The sequence below is a fragment of the Nicotiana attenuata genome, chromosome 7 (assembly GCF_001879085.1).
Source record: "Nicotiana attenuata strain UT chromosome 7, NIATTr2, whole genome shotgun sequence".
Taxonomy (NCBI): domain Eukaryota; kingdom Viridiplantae; phylum Streptophyta; class Magnoliopsida; order Solanales; family Solanaceae; genus Nicotiana; species Nicotiana attenuata.
The window spans coordinates 5,506,758-5,522,895 of NC_031995.1; the positions used below are offsets into that span (position 1 = coordinate 5,506,758).

General features: G+C 41.0%; 1 protein-coding gene across 1 annotated transcript; it reads right to left on the reverse strand.

Annotated features, from left to right (window-relative positions):
* LOC109229803 (agamous-like MADS-box protein AGL61) lies at nt 14,831–15,364 on the reverse strand. The gene has a single exon (XM_019395356.1). It carries the CDS (start codon nt 15,362–15,364, stop codon nt 14,831–14,833), a length of 534 nt encoding a protein of 177 aa, XP_019250901.1.

Genomic DNA, 16,138 nt, shown 5'->3' on the forward strand with positions numbered 1-16,138 from the left:
GTGGCAATAGTGGTGGAGGAGAATAAAATTTTAGTGGTGGAAAAAAAATAGAAGGGAGGAGTAAAATTGGTTAGGGGATCTAAGGTTACAAACCATGTAGCATCCACCTCATCAAATGTCATAAGACTGGATGTCCACTTTGGATAAACTTAACAAAAAAGGGGTATATTTGAACCAATAGTATAACGACAGGGGTATATTTGGACTCAAATTATAACGAGGGGTACATTTAAACCTTTTCTGATAGTACGGGGGTATACTTGACCCTTTTTCTAATGCATATGTCTTAAATAGTCAATGAGAATTGCAAACTTGAGAAGGCCAGGGGAGGGGGGGGGGGTTAGGTTAAATAGTCAATCGATGTAGGAGCTTTGTTCTAAAAAAGAATGTTTTAAGGATAAAATAGTAAAAAATTTGGTCAAATTTAAAGTGCTTATAAGCTAAAAATTCATAAGCTGGGGGTGACCAGCTTATGGCTTATTTTTGACTTATTATAAGCACTTGGCTTATAAGCACTTTTAACTTTACCAAACGCGTAGATAAGCCGAAAAGTGCTTATAAGCTAGTTTGACGAGCTTATAAGCTTAGCCAAACACCCTCATAAACAATTACACTCATTTTAACCATCCCGGAACCAAAACGGGTCGAGTACTTTAATAGAAGATCCATTTTTTATTTTTTAATTAAAAAAATAAAGCTTCTTCTTTTCTCTCAATTTGGGGGAAGAAATTCTATAGCCTAATTTATAAATGCTAGTTGAAAACTAGTCATAACTTCAAGAGTAATAGAAATTTAGATGTTATTTTATGTGGTAAAAGAACTAAATAAAAACACCCTTTGTTAAGATCCAAAAAATTTCTACAAAATATACTAGAGTTTGAAGTTTTTACTTATGAAATTGTAGCATAATGTGTTGGAATTCATAAGGTGCTAAAATTCTAATATAATATGCTAAAGTTTTATACGCAGGGCCATAATCCAGCATATTATGCTTGAATTTTTCATGTTTCAACAAATAGCATTTTTGTTTAGAGTTTATCTTCACGTTAAATAGTGATTATTTTTTACTTAATTTGCAAACCCACACTATTTTGACCAATTTAGGCAATTATTATGTTTACCTTGAAAATGGTAAGTACAATTAGATTTGATTTTGTGGTTCTAAAAATACGTGATTTATTTTTATGCTAGTTGTTAAGCAATGGATGCTAAGTGTGTGACTAGAAAATAGGTTAAGAGCTTGAAGGTAACATGTTAAGCAAACCGAATGGCTGAGAATGGGGGCCTCGAGCTGGCTAATACGGGGCTTCGAGGTCGAGCTATATGTTAGGTTGTGGACAGTCGGCGCGGAATTAATACTTCTAAAGGCCTTGATGAGGGCTCTTTTATGATCAATAATGAGTAATAAATGAAGAACAATCAATGAAATACAATAAATGTAAGCAATAAATGTAAATAATAAGATCAAAGGAGAATATGTTTAAGTTAGAGAGCAGAGAATGTTCTTGTTCTTGTATTCAATGCAGAGTGTTGTATATTGTATATGTTACGAAATAACAAGGATCCCTTTTATATATGACGGAAAATCCCAACATGGTACAAATGCATTTATTACAAAGAAATATAGCTGGTATAGCTATTTGCTAGTTTGGTACAGACTAGTGCTTCTCTTGCAGGTTTTGTCAGCTTTGATTATGCGCCTTGGGAACTTCCCACTCTCCTATGGTAATCATCGATTCGAACTGCCCCGAGGTCGAACGTTAGGAACCCTCGGGGTCGAACCTCGAGCCATGCCTCTAGCCTTTGGAGACGCGCTTGTGAAGCGTTACAACGGCCATAAAATCGGGCTTTCTGATTTATACCGTATACAAATAGTCCCCACGTTTTTTAGAATGAAAATGATAAGAAACGGTCCTGACTCTTGACTTTCTTGAACATCTTGTGATGGCATCATGCTTGTGATGTCAGTGCTCCAAGCGACTGGAAACATCCTGTCAATCCATCTTCAGAGGCATTCATTGCACTGTCGGTTTATTCTCCCTAACGGCGGTCATATCACCGCCGATTCGTTTACCAAAAAACATTGATTGCACCTAGCAGTATGTCTCCCAAAGGCATTGATTGCGCCGTTGGTTATGCTGCTGCCCTTCTATAAATGGGAGGTTTCTTGAATCAAACTCCATCAAGTCATTCTTCAATAGCTTTCAACTCCTTTCTTCTCTTCTTCCTCATCTAAACTTTATTTTTCATTATTCGAGCCCGTGACCGTAAGGTCACACGACAGCGATTTTGCCAGTTATGCCATGGCTCCCTTTCAGAGCTCTTCCCCACTGAGTGGGATCGTACAGGTTTGTTGTTGTTGGCCCGAAATGATGAGAGATGGGCTTCAGATTGTTCCTACATTAGAGGATATGTGGTCCTTGAACTACTGTTCATCTCTCTTAACTTCAACCTGGTGTGGCACTTCACTCCCTTTGCTTTCTCCGGAGTGAAGTGGCCTCATCTACTAACTGTTGCATCCCACACCGGTGCAACGTCTCAAGAAGTGTCTTCACAATAGTAGTGCTAGCGAGACCCATACTAGCCAAATTTTTCACCAAGCCACAATTTTCCCGGCCTGTGAAGAGCTTTTGCTCGGTGGCGGGCTACTGCCTTTTCTTCATCTTTTTCTGCTTTTTCATCTTAATCTGCTTCGGAGGAGGTTCTCGAAGACATAGCTTGGAAGATTGAAATAGGGTCCCCGAAGGAATGGTTCTCGTAGATATTGCTTGGATGTACCTCCGACAGTAGATTAGACTTTAGCTGTTATTTTTTACTTCTTTGTTTCTGCGTAAGGACCCTTCTTGGGCTTTTGTAATCATCGTTTATTAATGCAAAATGTTTCTTCAATTTGTCTTTGATTTGTGCTAGATTTCCCTTTGCCTGCGTTTCTAAAGAATCTGAGCATATGACTTTATCGATCGGCTCGAATACCGGGCCTGGGCATAAGATTTCCTTAGTTCTTGATTGGTAAATATGATATTCCCTGAAACCCTTTGCCATTCCTCAGACCAAGTCCGGATTGACTTGATACAAACTTAGGCCGCCGGAACTGGCGACTTCGAATTGAGAGGGAGTGGGGCCTCGAATTTAAGAATAAAACCTAACTCTCTTAGGCCCCGTTGATAGTCCTCGAGAGACGGAGTTGTTTGACCACCTGAAAATAAAGACAACCCTCAGGCCTTTTCAAATAGTCACCGAGTGAGAGTTTATCTGAACTTCGGCGACCTCGAAAACTTGCTTTGAAAAATAAAGATAGTCCCAAGGCGTCATAGATAGACACCGGATGAGGATACGCTTGGACTCGGATGGCCGCTGGGCTAAAGTAGCCGAGAGAGCATTTAAATTGATCTGAAGGTGAAAATAGCCTGAGGCTTTATTAACAAATGTCGAGAGAGAATCGGCTTGGGCTCAGGTAGTTCGAAGGCCAAGGAATTCGGGTGAATTACCCGCGCTTGCAACTACGAAGGTCCTCGAGATTGGGTACCATCTCAAGGCTTAGGTTGACCCCCATATGGAGTCCGTTCTGTAGTACCAAAGGTCCTCGAGATCGGGCACCATCTCGAGGCTAAATTGGTGTCGATGGCTCCTTAGAGCTTATATCCACTTTGACGGAGATACTCGAGGTCGGGCACCACCTCGAGGCTTAGATTGATATTGATGGCTCCTTAGAGCCTACAATTACGGTAGCAGAGATCATCGAGATTGGGCACCATCTCGAGGCTTGATTGATACGGGAATCTCTGACTCCCCAAACATTGTGCGCAACTTCGCTTGTATGGCATGGCCATGAAGCGTCTGGGATGGTCCCGTTGGTACACTATTCCGAAAGTGATAATGGCCTAGTCAAAATTAATTTGCCTCTAGAGTAGGCGGACAGTCGCCGCTTGCTCTATATATGAGTTTGTTTCCTCCTTTTTTGAAGATTCTGTTATTTTGAGCCGCTATCCCTTTTCGTAAAGTTCTTCGTCCTTGCGTCAGCCTTTCCATCATTTTAATTCAAAGTTTTTGCCCGAGTTTCCATATTCCTTCTCTTGTTTTATCATAGCCATGGCTGCTACGCCCAAATCTGTTCACCAAGAAGAGGAGGGTTCCGCCTCTTCTTGTCGCTCAATCGGCGGTACACCGCCGGCGTCTGGCGAGCCAACCTTAAGATGCTTTGTCTCGAGGATGGACCTTTCGTTAGAGAGACCTCCTAATATCGAGAGCCATTAGGATCATGCATCAAGGTTCACTTCAACAATAGGATAGGGGCACCTCGAGGCAGAGAGGGGAGACTGCGGATGGGGAGAAAAGGTGGTACTGCAGGTACCTTCCCAGGAAGAGAACATCACGGCTTATACAGAGGGGTTTTTGAACGTATACACGTACCCCTTTACGTTGGGCCCCCTTGGTAGGGTTGTGCTCGACTTCTGTCGAAGATATCGGGATACCCTGGCACAGGTTCACTCGTCGTTCTGGAGGATAGTGGTGATGATGAGGTTCTTTGCGGAAGGAGCTGGGCTCGAGTTCAGCCTTAGCCATCTCATCAAATTATACCAACCCTTTCATTGCTGAGTCCTGAAAGCTTTGCGATGCCGATCCACCAGGCCCTTTGTTATCGATGATTAAGAAGATGGGGACCAAGGGTGGATGAATCGATTCGTCCGAGTAAGGACTGTCGATGTTATCCTCGCGGAGTTCCTGCAGCTTCCTGAGAGATGGAATGTCACACGTAAGTGGTACACTCGTGTTTTTATCGTTTTCGTTTTTGCTCATGGTGGAGACGAATTCTGTAAAGACGCTTTCCTTTTCTTTTCTGCAGAAACCCCGTAGATGCCATATGAGATCCCCAACCTGACGGATTGGGATTGGAAGCTGGCAGCCCGCTCGACCTATGATGAGCGTAAGTGGTGAGATCTATCCAAGGGTAAATGGGAGGCAAAACACCACGGTACGTGCTGCGTGGTTTGCTTTCTTTGAAAGGTATTTTCTTTCTGTGTGTACTGACTCCGTCACCACAGGCATCGGAGAATTTTCCGAGATGAGATCGTGTCCCCTCGGGGATGAGGAAAGACCATCGGCTTCGGGGCCGAGGGTTGAAAACAAACGGAAGGGGTCCTCGACGGACGAGGGTGTTCATAGCAAGGCAAGGCCTGCTCGGAGGCTCAAAGAAGATGTATCAGTTGAGCCCGCGGTATCTGAGGCTTCTAACTTTGGAAATATGGTTCCTCCTCTGCCGCCGTCTTCCTTTCCCGTCGAAGGTACTTCGAGGGATAAAGATTTTCTGCCACCCCCTCCTTCTCCCGTCGAAGGTACTTCGAGGGAAATTCGAGGCCAGGGGCCGCCCAAATCGGTCGGGGTATCCAACGACCGTGTTCCCATCGGGAGTGGTTCTTCTGGGGCCGATGAGACCAGGCCAGTAGGAGCGCGCTCAACCTTTGATGAGGCTCAGCGGCTCTGTTCTATGGTGAGTTTTGGTCGACTGTATTGGCTTTTCAGCTTTGTGCTCTCATTTTCTTATCGAGCTTCCTTTTAATAGGCCTTTGACAAGCTCAAGTCTGAGCTGCTTCGCTGTGAAGCCAGGTTGCAAAAAGCCTTAGAAGAGGGGAAATCCCTCAGGCTTCTTTGCGATAAAAGGGCAAGGGAGCTGGTTTACCCGCGGTACGAGGCGAGTTGATGTCGGAACTGCGAAAGCTACCTCGAAAGATGGGTAACCTTTGTTTTGGGGGGATGTACATCTCTTCTCTTGTCTTTGGAGATTAACATTTTGATACTTCAATTGCAGAGGAAGATGGAAAGCCTGGAACGCCTTTGGGTGAAGTTAGTCAGGCCAAGCATGAGTGTACCGAGCTAAAGGTTTAGGTAGATGCCCAAGGCTTCCACCCTCGAGGTGCAACTCCGAAATGCTCGCAAAAATAGCTCGGTTCAGACGACCAGGATTGCGAGGCTCGAGTCCGACCTTTTGGAGATGTAGGCCGAGGTCGTGGACGCCCGGGCTGAGGCTAAAGAGATTCGGACTAAGGCCGACAAGAAAGTGGTCGTTTATTTAAAAGACACTGCTGATGTTCGAGCAAAGTTGAGAGGTTCTTCCGATCGAGAGAGCAGAAGTAATGAATATGCTCGGTGTAAATCTCAGAGGGAAACCCTTGAAGAGACTCACGCTAGGGTCTTCGATCTCTTGGAAGAGATAGCACAGGCCAAGGCGGATGAATATGACGCCAAGTTCCTCTTGTCCGATATCGAAGATAATAAGGAGGAGGCCGACCGTCTACAGTCCCCGAGGGGGAAGTAGACTAGGCTTTTTCTTTTTGATTCTTTGTACAGGGATCTCAGAGAGCGCTTGCCAATGTAGCTTTTGTATTTTTTCACGTATACATATAAAAGGAAACCTTTCGGTTTTATCTTTAGTGCATTTCCGTCTGCTTGCGCTCGTCTTTCTTCGTGTTAAATTTATACGTTCGTCGATAATTGGCCAGGTGAACTGGACTTCGAGTAATGACTCTTAGGTATATAATTCGTCCCTGAGGCTTGTTAAACTGGCCCGTAGGCTCTTACGTGTAAGGTCGGTACGACTTTTAACGTAGGCTGGCGATAGTGGCTCTTATGCGTTTGGTCGGCAGGACCTTTAATTTAAGCTGGCGACAGTGGCTCTTATGCTTTGTTCTTATCAGTTAACTGTTTCGGGCTCAGTCTTCGAGTCGGATTTTCACTCGAGCTCATTAACCCTTAAGTTTTTGAATTTCAAGCTGGCCCTTAGGCTCTTACGCGTTGGGTCGGCACGACCTCTAATATGGGCTGGCGACAGTGGCTCTTACGCATTGGGTCGGTACAACCTCTAATATGGGCTGACGACAATGGCTCTTACGCATTGGGTCGGTACGACCTCTAATATGGGCTTTATTTTCTCTCGTTAAAGACTTTTTGAAGTTTTTATGTTCGCCCGACTCTTCGACGACTCGATAAAAGCCTCGATTGTGAGCCATTATGTAGCTATAAATGAGCACCTCGAGAGGTTTCGCTTGATGGCTGAATTGTTTCGAAGCTTATTGTTTGGAGCTGATATGATCGAAGCTCTTTTGCTTATGATGAGGGTAGCCTGATTAACTGATTCTTTTCGAAGTTTTTTCGAAGTAACTGAAGGCCTGTGATTTTATAGCGACGGTCGGGCGTCCCTGAGTCGCGTTAGTTTGGCTGGTACAGCCTTGTGACCATAGTCATTGTATTTGGCCGGAACCTTTTAGTCCCCGAGTGAAGTAGTTTCGACGTTTATATCGAGGGTATGCCTTTTTAGGGGTCTTACAAGTTCGAATATATAGCCTTAACTTTAAGATCGGGATGATGCCTTTTTATAAGGTCTTAATAATTTTAATATGCCTTACTTGAGGTCTTACAGATTTGGTTACTTGGTACAAGTATAATTCATGCCTTGTTTGAGGTCTTACTAATTTTGATTACTTGGTACAAGTATAATTCATGCCTTGCTTGAGGTCTTACAGATTTTGATTACTTGGTGCAAGTATAATTCATGCCTTGCTTGAGGTCTTACAGATTTGGTATTGCCTCGTGAAGGTCTTATGAGCTTGAGGTTGCCCGCAGGGGATCTTATAGCCTCGGGTTGACAAATTGATTGGGTGACCGTTGGTGACAATCTCCGAGACATCGAGAGTTTCTTGGCTCTGGAGCCATTTTGTGTAAACTTGGATTTGCCTCATTGAGGGATTACTAGTTCGAAGTTTTCGCCCCGGAGGTCATGTGACTTTGAGTTTTTGACGTCAGTCCCCGAGTGTTCAGGGAATTTCTAGCTCTGGAGTTGTTTCTTGAAAAAATAGCGGATTTATTCAAAGCGCAAAGTGTTTTGATGGAAAAAATATTCCTTGATTACTTGGCACAAGTATACATGTTTCGTCGTCCAGGGTTCAACTATTCTATGCGGGCACGGTTCATTCGACCGTTTGGCTCGACACATCATTTTCCTACTGAGACCCTTTTTGGCTTCTCTTGACTTCTTTGGGGGGATGATCTCCTTAGGGGATGCCCCCCAGTATTCGAGGTTGATTAAATAGAAGACTTGGATACTTGTTAAGTTCTCCTCGGGTAGCATATCGATGTTGCCTCGTTAAAAACCTTGCCAGTAAAAACCTTCTTGGGATAAAGCCCGATCGAAGGAAAAGAGTGCAATGCATGCTTTAAAACCTGAGGTCTTCAAGCTGGAAAACGCTTCGATTGTTCCGATCGGACACCTGTACACAAGTTAGTGTAAGATGTGAAATAAAAGGGGAAAAGATCATACCTTAGTGGTGATGGCGCTTCGAACCTTGATGTGCTTCAATCATTTGCTCTGGGGACGCGGTACGGTCCTTACTCGTCTATTCGGGTGTAGCCGAGAATGTATCTCGTGATTGCTACTTCCCTGTTTGTTTGTCCTTTAGCTCCTCTGATGTTGAAGGCGTCGCTGCTGGCGCCACGTCGTGTACCGTAAACATTTCTTTTGCTGCATGCTGTTCCCTGTACATGATTTTTATTCCTCCCTTTGTCAGAAATTTCATCATTTGATGAAGAGTTGATGGTACTGCTCTCATGCAGTGTATTCATGGCCTTCCGAGTAAGGCATTGTATCTCATCTCTCCTTCGATGACATGAAACTTGGCACTTTGGGTCGTGCCGGACACGTTGATCGGGAGGGTGATTTATCCTTTCATTGTCTCACTCACCATGTTGAATCCGTTGAGGACTCGAGAGGCGGGCACGATCTGGTCGAGCAGTCCAAGCTGCTCCAACACCCTCGACCTGATAATGTTGGCCGAGCTACCTGGATCCAAAAGTACACGTTTAACTTGAAATGTATTTACAAGAAAAAAGATTACCGGTGCGTCGTTATAGGTTGAGACAGGGTCTCGATGTCCTCGTCGCTGAACGTGAGAGCGTCCTCGGGTATGTAACCCCGAGTTCGCTTTTCCCTGGTGATGGATATTTTTGTTCGTTTGATGATGGGTTCCTGTGGGATGTCGACTCCTCCAACAATCATGTGGATGACATGTTTTGGTTCTTCCGTTTCATTTTTTCTGTTCGCCTCTCTTTCCCGGAATTGATTTTTGGCTCGGTCGCTGAGGAACTCTCGGAGGTGCCCTTTGCTGAGTAGTCGGGCTACTTCCTCTCGGAGCTGTCTGCAGTCTTCGGTCCTGTGGCCGTGCGTGCCGTGGAACTCGCACACCAGATTGGGGTTCCTTTGTGACGGATCTGATTGTATGGGTTTTGGCCACCTAGTTTCTATGATTTTACCGATGGCAGAGACGATGTCTAAAACATCAATGTTGAAGTTGTATTCGACAATCGGGGTGCCTTCGTCGGTCCTGTGTGTCTATTGTCCGGCTCTGCTTACGAGTCCCAGAGGATTCTGACCTCGATCTATCCTTTGATCATTTCGGGGTATGTTACACCTTGGGGCATTTCTTCTATCTTCAGTGTATGGTTGGTACCTTTCCTTGTTTGGTTTTGGCTCCTTTGCTAGAAGCCTGCTAGGATATACGGGGCCCGAGGGGGCTCCTAGTTGGCCGTCCTCGACCCTGATGTTCGATTGGTATCGGTTTTGGACATCCAACCAGGTCACGGCGGGATATTCAACCAAGTTCTGCTTCAGCTGCTTCGAAGCTATCGAGCACCGCTCGTTCAAACCTTGAATGAAGGCCTGTACGGCCCAATCGTCGGAGACTGGTGGTAATTCCATTCGCTCCATTTGAAAGCGAGACACAAACTCCCGCAACATCTCGTTTTCTCTTTGTTTGATTTTGAAGACGTCGGATTTCCTTGTAGCCACCTTGATGGCACCGGCATGTGCCTTTACGAAAGAATCTGCCAGCATGGCAAATGAGTCTATTGAATTTGGGGCAAGGTTTTGGTAGCACATCATGGCCCCCTTCGAAAGTGTTTCTCCGAACTTTTTTAGTAGGACGGACTCAATCTCGTCGTCCTTTAGGTCATTGCCCTTCACTGCACAAGTGTAAGCGGTGACGTGCTCGTTGGGGTCCGAGGTTCCGTAGTATTTCAGAAGATCGGACATTTTGAACTTCTTTGGGATGGGTTTTGGAGCAGCATCTTGTGGGAATGGCTTTTGTACGAACTTCTTCGAATCTACACCCTTCAGGATTGGGGGTGCGCTCGGAATTTGATCGACCCTAGAATTGTAAGTCTCCACCTTTTTATCATTGGCTTCTATCTTCTTCTCGCCCGATTCAATCTTCTTGGTGAGGTCCTCGAGTATCTTTATGATAGCAGGGTCGACTGCTGACCCGTTGTTGCTTGATATTTCTGGTACTTGTTCGGCTCAAGGGGCTGCCTCCGGTGCTGCTGTGCTTGGAGTTTTTTGGTGGCTTTGCAGTTGAGCAATCGCCAGCTGTTGTGCCTGCAGCATTTCAAAAATGACATGAAGGCTAACCTCTCGCTCCTCCCGAGCCGGGGTTTTCTGAGCTTCTTGTTGGTTCTCTTGGCGTATACTCATGTCGGTATGGGAGCTTATATTGGCGTGTTGGGCGTTGCGAGACCACGTCCACGGGAATTGGTTCTAGTGTATCCTCAAGGTTTCGTGGTGGTACACCAATACTTGGAACAGCTACACCATTCTCTCCATGGTCCTCAGGACCGTTGTTCTCCTGTGCATTCACTGAGTTTGACATTTTGACCTGAAATCAAAGATACTTTGGACAAGAAAAAACGTGAAAGATAACTTGCGTTATGTAGTAAACCAGCAAGAAAACAATCACTATTATTTTTAGCCCCACGGTGGGCGCCAAACTATTTACCTTGAAAATGGTAAGTACAAATAGATTTGATTTTGTGGTTCTAAAAATACGTGATTTATTTTTATGCTAGTTGTTAAGCAATGGATGCTAAGTGTGTGACTAGAAAATAGGTTAAGAGCTTGAAGGCAACATGTTAAGCAAACCGAATGGCTGAGAATTGGGGGCTCGAGCTGGCTAATACGGGGCCTCGAGGTCGAGCTATACATTAGGTTGTGGACAGTCGGCGGGGAATAAACAGTTCTAAAGGCCTTGATGAGGGCTCTTTTATGATCAATGATGAGCAATAAATGAATAGCAATCAATGAAATACAATAAATGTAAATAATAAGATCAAAGGAGAATATGTTTAAGTTAGAGAGTAGAGAATGTTTTTATTCTTGTATTCAATGCAGAGTATTGTATATTGTATATGTTACAAAATAACAAGGATCCCCTTTATATATAAGGGGAAATTCCAACATGGTACAGATGCATATATTACAAAGAAACATAGCCGGTATAGCTATTCGCTAGTTTGGTACAGACTAGTGCTTCTCTTGCAGGTTTTGTCAGCTTTGATCATGCGCCTAGGGAACTTCCCGCTCTCCCATGATAATTGTCCCGAGGTCGAACGTTAGGAACCCTCAGGGTCGAACCTCGAGCCATGCCTCGAGCCTTTGGAGACGCGCTTGCGAAGCGTTACAACGGCCATAAAATCGGGCCTTCTGATTTTTACCGTATACATATTACCATTCTATTTATTTTCTTCACAAGGCCATATATGTCTATGAACTAAAAAGGAGGTGTAAGCAGAAAAGTGTGTGCATGGCATGTTCGTAATCTTTTCTTATAAGTTAACATTGAAACTGACATAAATAAATACATTCTATTGAAGTTTGCTCCAAATTTGTCATTAAGCTTTGCAAAATTAGTCATATATGCCCCTATTTTATAATTAGTCAGCTGGCATGGAGGCTGGAGCAAAATTGGATAAAATTGAAAATAGCCTTTCATAAGTAAAATATTATCTAAAATGAAGTAATTTCCTCTCGCAACCATTGAACCCATCCTCATGCCCTTCATCCCAACCAAGGGAGTACAGTAATAAGTTACATCAGAGCCAATATACGTGCCACCGAATAATTTTTGTATTGCTTTCAATTTTCGTTTCTTTTTTCATTATTCATTCGGAAAAAACCCTTAAAAGTTAACCAACTAGTTATAATGACGTAGAATTTGCACAAATACACTAAAGAAATAATGTGACTCATAAGGCGACACTCATATGTAGTAGAAAAGCTAACAAAAGAAAAGGTGGAATGACACTCCTAATTTAAAGGTCAATTGAGTTCTTATAACAACTTCATTCCTTTCTTCAGACTTGTCTTGCACTTTCCAGATTATTATTAGCTGTGAGTAGGAGTGGCAAACAGGCGGGTCGAATTGGATATGGTTCGGGTCGAAAATGGGTAATAAAAAACAGATAAATTATCCGACCCAATCCATATTTAATACGGATAAAAAATGGGTTAACTGACGGATAATATGGGTAACCATATTATCCATGACTTCTTGCATATGATCACTTATGAGAGAATTATCAGTCTCCCTAACTTGAGGAACCCCCAATTTGAGGCTTTATAAATGTAAAAGATAGACCCATTGATTACCCATTGGTTAACCATTTTCTAAATGCGTAATATGGTTCTTATCCATATTTGATCCGTTTTTAAAAAGTTCATTATCCAATCTATTTTTTAGTGAATAATATGGGTGGTTAACTGTTTTCTTTTAACCATTTTGCTACCCCTAACAGTAATCAATAATCATCATATATTCCCTGAAGCTATGAAAAGTTCCAATCTTCAATTGTCTCGGGCCTTGGTCTAGCTAGTTTTAAGAATGCAATGTTTAATGTGTGGGTCAGATGCACGTTACGAGTTTAAAATTCATCGTAAATAAAAGTCTAATATTTAAGTAGAGAAGTGTAGAGGGACAAACTTATTGTTCACTGAGTTTCAAATCATGTGCCACTAGCTTTTAGGATTTCTCCATTATAAAAAAATGTTACCGCTATCAATTCAGCCTACCCGCCGATAAAAAATTAGGGTAAATATTTTTATATTGTTATTTATTCTTGGTTATGAATCGATATTATTAAATAGAGTCATCTGTAATTAATTATCGTTTTTAAATATTGTGAAAATTTCGTTAGTGCATATAACTTAAACTTCACGAGAGGTAAAAGGTTTCCATCTTAATTTCTTTCAAAAGCAAAGGAAGAATGCACGATCCTTCAAGATCAAGAAGAAACAAAGATTTATTAGACATGATAAATTTTTGGATGAACTCATATATATGTGCTATTTCTCTTAATTATATTGCATACTAAAAATATAAGGTAACGATAGATTTTTTTCCATATCTAAGTATTTCTTCTTGTCTTCAGATCTAACTATTTTTTTTCTGGTAAAGGGTCAGATATATTCCTCTACTATCAAAAATTATTTGAATTTATCCTCTGTTTCACTATCAGTATATTTGTTCCCCTACCCTTATACTTTGGTTCAAAAATGCCCTTAATTTGGACGGAATGCCACGTGGCAGGTTAGGAACAAAAAGACCCACCCCCAAATTTTAAATACCAGATTCACTTAAAAATTACCAATTACTCGACCCAAATTGCCCCACTTAGAAAATCCTAAACAATTTAACACTTATTTCATCTCTCCCCCTAGCTCCGCTTCTCCCCACCATAGCTGAGCTTCTTCAACTTCTATGGCATAAAATTACACACACATAACCCTCAAAACTAATTTTCACAATCTAATCTCATGGCTTTTTCCACTGGAGTTCGTCTATTACGCTGCTATCACCACCACTTCACTATCACTACAACACCATCCTGTTTCTCGGGGCTCCGAAAAGCATTTCCGAATCTTCGGTTCCTAAGCAACTCCGACTGGCAACTGCCAGGCGGAAGGAGGAGGAAGAGAAATAGTGTTAGAATTAAATTCGTTATACAGTAGCTGTAAATCTTGATTTTTTTAAACTTCAATGTGAGAAATAGTTAAAGAACTCAATGCATCAGTTCAGAAGCTATAACTTTTATCAGTGAATTGGGAGGTGAGATTTGTACACATGAGCTAAACCACTATTGAAGAAGCTTTGGAGCTTGAATTTTCGCAACCCATATCTGAAAGCAAAATTGAAATTATGGGTAAAAATTATTTGTTGTTGCTGATTTGAATTTATAAAGTAATCATACCTCGAAGTTGTTGAAGAAACTTATAAATGCCATTGTTATGGTTCTAAGAAAATTTGAAGAAGACGAAATGGGTTCCTCTGATTTCTTGATCTTTTGCTCAAATTGGTCATTGACAACACTGTTGAAGTTAATGGCAATGAGAAGAATGAAATAGGCATGGTGGTAATTCGTTGAACCATTTGCTGAAGTAACTCTTTATGTATTTACCAATTAAAAAAGAGAACACGAAAGAGATTATGACGGGTTGGGTCAGGTAATGGGTCTAATTAGGGGCAGATCTTAAGTGAATCGGGTATTTAAAATGGGGTGGATATTTTTTTCTGACCTGCCACGTGGCATTCCGTTCAAATTAAGGGTATTTTTGAACGAAAGTATAACGGTAGCGGCACAAATATACTGATAGTAAAATGGAGGATAAATTTAAACATTTTTTGATAGTAGAGGGGTATATCTTACCGTATTTTTTTTCACGAGCATAACACATTAAAATGTGCTTTTTCTATTAGATCTTTCTCTATACTAGAAATCCTTAGCCACGTTATATTTTGATTGTGATATTTATAAGATATAAATTATGTCTGAATACAGAAGTAAGAATTCACATCGGAGAAAACATATAGTAAAAAATAAAAGCTATCATATATTAATAATGAAAATTAATTTTAGCAGAATACAACTTGTAGCATCATTAAAACAAACTAAAAAGTACAAAATAAAATACCTCACTTCCTAAACATTAGGTGCATTAATTATTTTTTAGTGAAGCCTAAGAAGAAGACGATGATGAAGAAGAAGCCTCATTTTCCAACTGCTTCAAGCGATTATTCATATTAAAAATACTTGTGCTTAACCAATCTTCAAACTTTGTTACTTCATCTGCATTAAACTGCTCAATTGACTCCCACCAGTATTTTTGGCCACTTTCTTTCATTTTGTCAAGTAGAAGAGCATGAGCACTTGTAATTTCTTTTATATTATCAAACACTTCCCTCCTGTTGTTGAGTTGATCCACTTTGTTTCGTGCATGAGCCGCAACTAGGCGATTGCTTTCACTTAATTGCGTATTAGGATTGAAGAAACGATCAATAATTGCTTCAGCTGTAGGATGAAAAAATGAGAAAGGCTTATCGGTTGGGGAAAAGAGTACAATTCCAATGTCAACATCGCATAGCTTAACAAGTTCGCTAGCTTTTTTATATAGACCCGAACGACGCTTTGAAAATGTCGCATAGCGGTCGTCTTCACTTTCTATCTTTTTCATTGGAATTTTTTGTCGTCCTCTAGTCTTCTTACCTTCCATCGCTAATAAAATTATAAAGAAGGAGTATAATATAAAGCTTATTGTTGAATAGTTTTCTTTAAGAAATGACACTTATGAGAAATAGAATATCATGGCTATTTATATACATCAAGACTTCATCATAATAAATTTCTAACCAAATATTATAAATGAAAGTAATCAAAGAAATTTAAACTTTTAAGTTAAAGAAGTAAATATTTTATCATACTTACTAAAATTTAAAAGTTTTGATTAGAAACTAAGTACCAAAATCTTTGAAATTTAACTCAAATAGGAAAACAATTTAATGTGTTTAGAAATTCATCAAAATTTAGGAGTTCTGGTCAGATTAAAAATTTAACTTGAATAGGAATGTTTTAATGAATTAAAATAATAAAAATCAAACTTTCCAAATGCATAACGTTAACCAAATCTGAAAATTTAAGTTTAATTGGAAAAGTTTTAATGTTCTAACTAAAAAAAAGTACAACTATAATTAGAAGATAACCAAATTAAGAAAAAACGTTAAACTGCATTACTACAATAAAAATCTGAAATTACTTGAACTAGGTAAATAATTAATTTCTCACTAATTTTATCTAAGTACTATTTTTGAAAAGCAATATAAATAAGAGGGACACAAGTGCATACGAAATATGTTCTCAAATATACGAAGAACACTACAAATAGAATTATGCGATAAATTGTACACATGATACTATAGAATGTACAATTCGAAGCAACTCGAAATACCGAAATACCTTTGGTCGTCCAAAGAACCTTCACTTATATATA

Coding starts and splice junctions, on each gene's coding strand:
- LOC109229803 (XM_019395356.1), bottom strand. CDS start 15,364: ATGGAAGGTAAGAAGACTAGAGGACGACAAAAAATTCCAATGAAAAAG.